The sequence below is a fragment of the Pinus tabuliformis genome, chromosome 9 (genome assembly GCF_031772625.1).
Source record: "Pinus tabuliformis cultivar Carrire ecotype Pingquan chromosome 9, CPIR1, whole genome shotgun sequence".
NCBI classification, from domain to species: domain Eukaryota; kingdom Viridiplantae; phylum Streptophyta; class Pinopsida; order Pinales; family Pinaceae; genus Pinus; species Pinus tabuliformis.
In genome coordinates, this window is record NC_142307.1 from 1,851,266,197 (window position 1) to 1,851,277,192 (window position 10,996).

General features: G+C 32.5%; 1 protein-coding gene across 1 annotated transcript; it reads right to left on the minus strand.

The window, feature by feature from the left end:
* Nucleotides 1-5,029: 5,029 nt before the first annotated feature.
* LOC149156237 (GDSL esterase/lipase At5g22810-like) lies at nucleotides 5,030-7,079 on the minus strand. Its single transcript, XM_089444687.1, has 4 exons — nucleotides 6,947-7,079; nucleotides 5,825-5,955; nucleotides 5,420-5,653; nucleotides 5,030-5,329 (listed from the first exon to the last, which is right to left on the minus strand). Exons 1-4 carry the CDS (start codon nucleotides 7,077-7,079, stop codon nucleotides 5,030-5,032), a joined length of 798 nt encoding a protein of 265 aa, XP_089300813.1.
* Between the last annotated feature and the right edge of the window lie 3,917 nt (nucleotides 7,080-10,996).

Consider the following 10,996-nt stretch of genomic DNA (forward strand, 5'->3'; position numbering starts at 1 on the left):
AAACCAATCCTTCTTACCAGTCATATGTGAGGATGCGCCCGAGTCAACATACCATATATCGTCCTCATCTCCATTTGAAGCTGAAAGAGCACAATCGATTGTAAATAGTCGAAGTTCGTGGCTATGGTCCTCTTCTTCCCCAACAAAGTAACCCTTATGTTTTCTTTGTTTGTTTCTTCCTTCGTGTGCCTGCCTCTTATAACAATCTCTAATCTCATGTCCAGGTTTCCCACAGTAAAAACATTTCTTAAAATTATTATCAGTCATACCTTTAAACGGTCCCTTCTGAAATGTGTTGGCTTTTTTCTGCTGCTGCTGCTATGGTTGTTGATGCTGCTTCCCTTTAAACTGTCTCCTTTTTTCCATCAGAGCAAGGTCATTGCTCTGTGATTTCAAATTTTGTCGTCACTCTTCTTCCTGTATCAGAATCCCTGTCAGCTCTTCAAATGAAGGGGCTTTCTCCCTTACTGATAGCCCTGTGATGAATGTCTGATAATCATCAGTCATTCCGTTCAACGTGATCGTGACCAGATTTGAATCGGAAACTTTCTCTTCGATATCTCCCAATCTGTCCTTCAGGTCTTTGACTCTAGCAATGAATCCAGCAGCGGACTCATTCTCCTCCATCTTCAATGCAAACAGCTTGCCTTTGAGTGACAAGACACGATTTGTATTCTGCGTCTGGTATAGGTTTTTGATCGTCGTCCAAATGTCAGTGGCCGATTTACAGTCTCTAATATGTGGGATAACATTGTCCTTGACGGACATCTTCAATATAACCTTTGCTTTTGTCTCCCTTTTATTCCAATCTTGTTCTTGTGTGGTTGATCTTGATCCTAGCTCACTTCCTGTAACGATCGACCACGCATTTGCGCTTTCAAGTAAAGTCTGCATCTTGAATTCCCAGTTGTTGAAATTTGATCCATTGAGTTTTCCAGACTCGTGGAGATATGATTCTAGACTGTTATTCATATTAGATTGATAAAATTTCTGATCCTTTGATGAATAAGTCTATCAAACTGAACACTTTCAGGATACTAAAAAAAAAATCACCACATACCAGATCTAAACCTCTATTTTGAAAAAAAAATAAAAATTATCTTCAATGATCCACCACCGGGCAAGTTTGATCTGCTACCACCGAACAGATCCGGAACTCCAATGCGCCACCACCGAGCAAATTCGATCTGCTGCCACCGAACAGATTCAGAACTCCAATACGCCACCACCGGGCAAGTCCGATCTGCTGCCACCGGGCAAATCCGATCTGCTACCACCGAGTAGATCAGGAACTCCAATATGCCACCACTGGGCTACTCCATTCTGTTGCCACTGAACAGAGTTGGAAATTCAAAGTGCCACCACCGGGCAACTCCGATCTGCAAAAATTGTAGATTTTTCAAAGAGAAAGAGGTTGGCGCTCCTTCGACAGCGAAATGTCCACGCCATAGATTGGCGCGATTAATCCTTGATTTTCCGTGCCAATTGTACTTTCTGACACGCTGGCGTGCTTATCACCCTCAAAAGTGCGCGCCAACTGGCGCGTCTGTTCCTTAAAAAATCACGCCAGCTCTTCCTTTTGCACAAAAATGGCGCGACTGTTCGCGACGAAACCGCGCCAACACTTTCTTGCGCTCAGAGATGATCAGTCATCTGAGACCTGTCTTCAGGTGTTACTGCAATCCACCTGATTCTACAAATTCCGCCACTACAGTGCTATAATCAATGATGCATCCTAAAAAAAAAAATTAAGGCTATCCCTACTCTGTGCTATGATACCAAGATAAAAATCAGACTTGAATTAAAAAGAAGGAGTTACAGCTCACAGGTGAGTACTGCACCTGGAGACTGCACTCAAACAAAGAGAACTCTCTCCGTACAATCTACTATTCATCAAGTGAATGATTACATTATTAAGTACATCACTAGAAATCAGGTAGTTGCAAACAAACTCCTAAACTCTAGGAACAAATTCTAAACTAAGGAGATACGTTACAACTTATGTAACCATTTCTCCATTAATACAAAATAATATTAATTATTTTCAACTAAAAAGAGGGCACAATAGAATAAATAGCTATGATTGCCAACTTATAAATAAATATCAAAAACCTCACAAAAACAATATAATTTGCAACATGCAAAACATAGATTTCAAGAAACAATACTCTAATTAAATTCAAGTGATAAAACTTTGAAAAATTAACTTGTCACTTAAATTAACGGTAAATCACAATAAAATTAAATTATGATGAAATGCATTATTTAAAAAAATGATAAAAAATGCATTAAATAAAATGGTTCTAATGAAAAATAAAATTAGCATTAAATAAGATGGTTCTAATAAAAAAATAAAACTATTATTATCAAATAATAGTTTGATTTTTTAATAGAACCATCTTATTTATTAAATAATAGTTTGATTTTTTATTAGAACCATTGAAATATTATTGATTAAATAATAGCGTGTTTTTTATTAGAACCATTTTATTTAATGTATTTTTATCATTTTATTAAATAATGCATTTTATCATAATTTATGCGTAGTGTGATCTGAGGTTAATTTAAGTGATAAGTTAATTTTTCAGAGTTTTCTCATGTGAATTTTATTGGTTCTCACTTGCTTGTAAAATGTTATACCATTTTATTTTGAATTTTTAAATATATTTTAGGTCATAAAGTGATTCAAAATCAAATTTGAATATAATCAACATTTTTTTTAAGATATAAACGTTTGTGGAGATATAATATTTGAATCGCATAATTTCTTTATCTTAATTGACATTTCATTGATTTAGCTTTGATCTTGTTAAGAGTGCATTTATCACTATAATTAATTTTCCATCAAATTAGTTTTTTTAACATTTTTATTTTTATTTTTATTGATTTCACTATTATGCAATCTTGTAAAAATAAACCAAAGCAAATATATGAATCAAACCAATTGTATAATTTAAAAATTGACTGCAACTCCTTATTTAATGGTGGCAATTCGCCCTGTACTGGGTAGAAACTTTCATGGACACTGCTTAAATCGTGGTTTCAGGACCAATTGGTGTTGCATAATCTATCCAAGTAGAGCATTCTGAGTCACGTAGAAACGTGTTATATGAACATGTTAAAATTTGATAGCTAGTGTGAGTGTCCGTAGTGGTAGGTTGGGTGATTAAGCGTGGAAGTTTAATCAGTTTACAGGTTGCAATTTTAGAATTTTTCATTATTTCCGTCTCAATCCTTTTCCTACTATGTTCAGTGTCTATAGTTTGTTTAGTCTTTTCTTATAACTGTTTCCAATCTTGCAAGTTATTATCAATATTATTTCAACCCTTTCCATTTTATGATTTTTCATTTAAATGTCGAATTCCAAACATGGTATCCTCACATTTATTAGAAAATAAAAACAATTTGATCGATGCTTTCAACTTCAATAAGATGTGGCCACTGGAAATTCATATATCATTACACCAAAGCCATAAAGCTTCACATGGTTTTTTTTTAACTGAAGAAATCAAATCCATAAAACTTTACATGGTTTTTTTCCAACTAAAAAAATCAAATCACAATTAAAACAACTTTGGTACATATATAATCTTACCCGAAATTAGACCAGGTGAGGACCAAACCTCCCTCACATAATTTCTGTTATATATTAATCTAATTTTCTAAAGGAATTGCGAAAGTTTAATGATAAATATATGTCAAATCCAATGTCAGTGTCATTGTGAAAGGCGTAGTTGGAATATTTTTGCACCGAATTCCTGGGTACTTGATATAAATGGATTAGGTATGGAATCTATTTATAATTAATATAACAAATATTTTAATATTTATTATAGTGTTAATATTTTATTATTAAAATTATTAATATTAGAGTAGTACGTTGTAGTTTTAGAGCCTTATAAGAGGCTTATAAGGAAATGTTTTGGTTATATTAGTTATGCAATGCGATAGACTTGAATATGGGCACATGCATATTTGTTGAGACAACTGGAATGTGGTAGTGAAGTTTAATGTAGTAATTATAGTTAGATTTCAATATTACGTGGGATATTTTTACTTAAAATTATAGATGAGAAGAAATTGGTTTGATATAAAAATAATATGAAAATTTAAAATACAATTATATATATATATATATATATATATATATATATATATATATAAATAAAAGTATTAATTAAAATTATAAATGAGAAGAAATTGCTTTTATAGAAAAGTAATAAAAAATTTAAAATACAATTATATATATATATATATTATGTTTTTTAAAACAAAATCAGAAAAGTTTTATAGTGAAAACAACATTCAACCAATTTCAAATTTTCAATGACAATTAATTTTATTGCTTTCTAATTCTTGTTTTAAAACAAGTGTAATATGTAATGTTGTTGTTAGTACTTTTTTTTAATTTTTATTTATTTATTTATTTTTTTATGTAAAACATAGAGAATCATTATGGGGTGAATGTGATAATATAGCTTAGTTATATTAAGTGCATGATTTAAGCACCACAACTTAGGTGGAGGGGAATCAAATTACTACAAATTTATCGGTACAAATTTATCGGTACATGATAACATAGTTTTATGAAAAAAGGGTGAGCAACAATTAAATAATTTAACTATCAAAAAATGTTATGGTTAATAAAATATATTGATGGAAAAAAGTTGAAAAAAACTTTATTATTAAAATAAAACTTTGTTATCAGACTGAATACAACAATTAATAGAAAGCAAACTAGGAATATTTCCACAGCAACCTGTCCTAGTTTGTTCAAACCCTGCAACCAGAAACAACACATTACACTGTCAAATTTGGAGAAATTTATAAGTATCCAGGTTGATCGATTCGAAGGACCTATCTGCCGGTCAAACTAGAAGGAAAGAGATTTAATCCATAACCTCTTAGAAAAACAAGGTACTGAGTATGAGAATTAGACCTACTAAAAATTTAGATATAAATTTATTTTTATAAAATAAAAAAACATATTACGCTAAACCATATTAAAAAAACTTAGTTAATAAAGAAATTAGGTTACGATGAAGGCAAGCGACCCGAAATACAGAATATTACCATATGCACCGGGATGCTGTATAATGTCAAACAACTTGTCATATATGTGAATATAAATCATTGTAAGGCCAGGAAAACTGGGCTTCAGCGCCTCTAATAATAATACAATCTTCTGATTAAAAGAAACAGCGACATCATTATACTCGTCAATGCAGGTGTTACCCATCAAGTTATGCATGGTTATTTGTGAAGGTAAACAGCCAAAAGGAGGCAGGCAATTGACAGCAAGTCTGCGTGCACCCTCGGTGTATATACTCTGTCACACACGCATTTCAACGGTGATTTAATATAAACCCAATACATCACCATCACCATTTATAATTGCATTGACGAAACTATGGATCACCTGTATAAATTCCGAAAGAGAATGTAACAGAAGATCCGGGAACTGCGTTACACTGTATTCTTCACTTAGAATAGGATTCATATAATAATTAAGAGCGAAGTCATTAGTTCCCATGCTTATCCCAAACAGGCCTCCTGATATTATCTTGGTGGCATTAAAAGCGCCAACCATATTCTCAATCCGGCCTTTATACTCCCTGAAATACTCCACTTGTTGCCCCAAAGTTAGAACATTCTGCACATTGAAAATTATAGATCTGGAAATTAAATATCTGAAATGAGTTTGTTTGGTAATTAGTTCAAGAAAAAAGATGCACATGTTAAAGGTGAAAATTATAGATCTAGGAATTAAATTTCTGAAATGAGTTTGTTGGGCAATTAGTTTAAGAAAAAAAGATATACTAACAAGAGAAAGAGAGGTAGAATCATAGTATCCAGCTGCAGCAGAAGCGAAGCTGGCGCCTGTAAGCATTTGTTTTCCTTGGAATTGGGGATCCAGATATGCGGGCAGTAACTCAGGAAGACCTGCTAGACCAGCTGTACACAGTTGAAATGGTTAACGATAGCAGCATTAACAAGTAGGATCAGTTTACATTTCAAAAATATTTAGACCAGCGTTATTCTAATAATTTGTTGGTGTATTTTTTTACCATTAGGATCAGTTTACATTTCAAAAATATTTAGAACAGCGTTATTCTAATTATTTGTTGGTATATTTTTTATGATGTGTGGGTGTATTTTTTTGGTAGGTTAAATATTTAGACCAGCGTTATTCTAATAATTTGTTGGTGTATTTTTTTACCATTAAGATCAGTTTACATTTCAAAAATATTTAGAACAGCGTTATTCTAATTATTTGTTGGTATATTTTTATGATGTGTGGGTGTATTTTTTTGGTAGGTTTGGTAATGATTATACTTTTATCATGTCTAATATATAATTCCGATCGAGGTGGATCGAGGTGAGAAATTGAATAAGTGATTTTACTAAAAAGTGCCTTAACAGAATACAAGATTACTGTCTATCTAAAAACCTTCAAAGATCACTCTATCCAAAACTCTCAGAATGGAAAATTCTCTCAGAATGGAAAATTGAATGAGTAACTTTACATTAAAAAAAATACCTTAACTTAAAGAACACCAAATCACCAGATAGATAATATAGGCTAAAAGTGATGTTACTTTCCCTTCCTAAGTCCAACATTAAAACGATGCTATCTAGTAGGATCAGTTTACATTTCAAAATATTTAGAACAGCGTCAGTCTAAAGCTTTATAGCTGTAGTCTTGAATTTAAGACAATCTGTAATAGAATTTAAGTTACTATCCCTTGTTAAGTCCAACATTAAAACGAAACTATCATATGAATTTAGTCTACAGGTTACTAAGTTGTACTTCGAGTCATATATAACATATCTGTTACTAATTTTCCATTAGTAAATCGACCAGTAGGTTTACGATCCGCAAGATCTCTCCCATATTATGGAGGAAAGTTGGCTCTGAAAATCGTTGCAAGTCCATCATTGTTGCCAGGATCTACAGTGGAGTCTCCAAATATGTAGGCGGCTGACACTATAGGTTTTCTGGGGCTAGTCTGTGCTGCGTTCAGAGGCAATAATGCCAGCAGACACGTTACAATACCAATTTTGGCAAACCGTTCCATTATTTCTATTGCTTCCGAAATGCTCAACAGAATAGCTCAGAAGAAACTGCTTAAATCATGGTTTCGGGACCAATTGGTGATGCATACTCTGTCCAAGTAGAGAACTCTGAGTCACGTTGAAACGTGTTATATGAATATGTTAAAATTTCATAGTTGGTATGAGTGTCCGTCGTGCCAGGCTGGTTTATTAAGCGTTAAAATTTCATAGCTGGTCTGAGTGTCGGTAGCGCCAGGTTGGTTTATTAAGTGTGGCAGTTTAGTCAGTTTAGAGGTTCCAATTTATAACTTTTTATTAAATTCTTATTAGGTTCAATCCTTCTCATATTATGTTCACTTTGTACACGCTTGTTGCGCAGTCTCTGTATAAGCTTGTTTCAGTCTTTTCCGGTAACGGGTTCCAATCTTGTGGTTGTTATCAATATTATTTAAACCCTTTTCATCTCAATAGGATCCCAAACATGGTGGGCTCAAATTTATTGACAAAAGACACAAATTGATCGATGCCTTCGGCTTCAATGAGACGTGGCCACTACACATCCTACGCATCCACAAATTGTTACGATCGTACTGTTACCTTATTGCTCCAAAGCCATGAAGTCTCACATGGATGCTGTTATAGTCACTAATTTTCTGGTGGAAATGCAAAAGTTTAATGGTTCACATATCTCGTTTCCAATGTCAGGCTCGTTCCTTAAGCATAGCTGGAATATTTTTGCGCCAAATTCCTTGGGTGCTCACTTTAAATGGAACAGGGATGCAATCGATTGATAATTAACATTAAAAAATAATAATTATAATAATTATTTTAATATTATTTATAAATAAAATAGTGTAGTGTTAATTTTATTTTATTTTTATAAAAATTTTAATTTGTGGATAGATGATATATAATTTATTTCTTTATATATATATATATATATATTTAGATCTATATATATAAAAGATTAATTGTTTATATATATATAGAAAATTAAAATAATAATAATTTATGGGGTATAGAATATATAATGATTGGATGTATTGTTAAGGCATTTTTTAATATGAAGGTCGCTAATTTGAAATTCATCGTGAAAATACTAGTGATGTTAAGGGTTGGTGTGGCCTAGGCCAGGTGTGGTGATTTTGACGGCTTAGATGTCCCTAAGTCTAGGTTTCTCAAGCCAAAGATTAAATGGGTAGTCATCTGTGTACTCACACAAATTAACAAACAAAAAAATTAAAATAATAATGATTGAAAAAAAGAAAAGCAATTTTATTAAACATGGAGGTACTTTTTAAAGTTTAATATAATTAAAATGTATACTTCCAAATACAAAATTGGAATAAGAAATATAATATTTCATTTTTCACCTTAATAAAACACACACACACACACACACACATATATGTTAAGTTTGAGGTTAAGTATCTCTAGAATAGTATCCAAAACCATAATAACTTACCGGATTGGTTCACTTATCAAATCAGTGAAAATTTGACTACTCAGGTCTCAATGAACGAATCTTTATAAAAAATACATAAACTAATTATTTTTTAATGAAAAAACTATTTTTAAGATTTAACACCATCATTCCAAACCAATACAGACAAAATATACAAAGTTTTCTCATCTATATACCATGCAAAGGTGAATATATCAAAATGACACTGAGTGCAATACATATCAACGACAAAAGACACAATTAATGAGGCTGTAAATGATCTCTAAAATCGCAAAAAATACTACAAGTTATGGGGCTAGTGGCCTACAACAAGTCTATGTATCAGTGATCAACATGATCAGTCCTCATCATGATCAAACTCATCACAACTACTAGACATGGGATCATCAACCTAAGCTATATAAACATCATCTGGTTCATAGCCTAAGTACTCCTCAGACTCCTCTGCAACCTCAATAGTAGTAATAGCAGCAAAAAAACTAGACATCAAAACTACAAAACATTGCTCAACATAATCACTCATGAAACTCATCATTTATTCAACAATACTAAAAATGGGATCATTAACAAGAGCTACATAAACATCATCTAACTCAAAATATTCAGGCTTGGATTGATCAACCTTATATATGGTATAAATTGAAAAAGGTTAACATGTGTAACCAATGATTTTGTTTTGAGTGAAGGGTTCATCTCCTCAACCTTATAATATGGTAGAAAAAGCTTAGCATGCCTAACAAATTGTTTTCCTTTTAGTGAAGGGTACATTTTTGTTGAGGCCATGGTAGAGGATTTCAACAAGAAATACCACCAACATCAACAAAGTTCAACAATCAATTCCACCAACATCAAGGTACTTAAATGACTTCATGATCTTGATCAAATGCCAATCTCATACCCTAACACATGACATAATCAGTTCGAAGCATTTCGATCTCCTAAATCTTGAAATCATGAAAACCATTAAGTCTTTCGAATTTTGAGTGATATCTAAAAAAGTAGTTTCTCCATATGAAATCCAATAAAGTTGAAACCAGTCTCAAACATTCTTAGTCATTCCATGGTAATGCTAAAAATTTAGGTAAAATGACGAAAATGAAAGATAAAGGAAATGTCACTTTTACTTTAACAATTTAACATTACCATTGGTTGCCGACATTGCTAGGGTTGATATGTGTGAGGAAAATGAGAGGTGATACATCCTTTTAAAGGTTTGGAGGGTTTTTTTGGATGTAAATAGTCACTAGTTTCTCTCAAAACTACTGAGAAAAGCCAAAAACACAACTCGTATGGGCTTTACAGCCAAACTAGTAATGAACCAAGTAGTTTATGATGGAATCAACTTGTTTATGGGAAAACCGACTAGTTCTATCATAAACTAATTGGTTTATGGTAGATTAATGGAAAACCTTAGCCCGCAAATTAGCCCAACCAAGTTTTTCATTCGATTCATCCATGCTAGCTAATGAACTAGTCGATTTGATCGATTTCTGGTTCAAACCGACTGGTTTTGAATACTATGATCTCTAGAGGGTAGTCAATAAAGATAAAGAATTTTATAACCTATAACCTAAAAAAATAAAGAGAATGCATCTAGTTTTATCATTTTCATAAAAGAATTTCATGTTAGAGTTATAACTCCTATTTGTCTTAAGTGTGATGCTTTTTAAGTAAAGGAGTTCATTCCTAGTCTTTAAGAAGTTGTTAGATCTAATTAGGTTGATAGATATTCTCGATTTACTAGATCCCTATATCGGTGTGAGGTTGAGAGATTTTATAAACTAGCTTATTGTATGACCAAGTAATTTCTCTATCTTAAGAAAACATTCGGGTATTTATATTATAACAATATTTGATTAATACAAGTGTACTTAAGAAATATTAATTTGGTATTGGAGTGGCATTGGACTTAAATCCCTTACGTCTAAGGACCCAATATGGAGAGTAAATGGTTTACTTGTTTGTTATAGTGTGAAAATACTTTTCTTTCCACCTATTATGTTGATGTTTGGTGTTGTAATGAATGTTGAAATATGTGTGAGGAGGAGCCAGCATTTGACAAAAGGTGCTAGGGTATATATATTTTGAAGATCATCAGCATTGCATAGATTCTAGCATTTGTGTTTCTGGATTAGTTTAAGGCAGTAAGTTATAGCAAAGCTAAAGTGTATGGTAATGTGTCTATTATAGTAAATACTATAGAGAATTCCATCACGTTGTTGATTAATGGAGACCAACAGATAATGAATAGTTCTCCAAGGAACTTGGGAAAAAGGAACACAACAAAACATTTGATGAAAATGGGGGCGAAGAAGTTATAATAGTCAACGTCAGGCCCTCTGGGTTAGTTGTTGTAGCATGCATTGTAGACCTTAGAATTTGTAGTATCATTTTTGAGCAAGATTGTCACATGACATCCTTGTGGAAATACTAGATGTACGATCGGGCGATGTTGCAGGGTGACAAGAAATTCTC

Coding starts and splice junctions, on each gene's coding strand:
- LOC149156237 (XM_089444687.1), bottom strand. CDS start 7,079: ATGGAACGGTTTGCCAAAATTGGTATTGTAACGTGTCTGCTGGCATTA. Junction 5,654..5,824: donor ATTCTACCTCTCTTTCTCTT/GTTAGTATATCT, acceptor TTCAATGTGCAG/AATGTTCTAACTTTGGGGCA. Junction 5,330..5,419: donor CTCTTTCGGAATTTATACAG/GTGATCCATAGT, acceptor CGTGTGTGACAG/AGTATATACACCGAGGGTGC.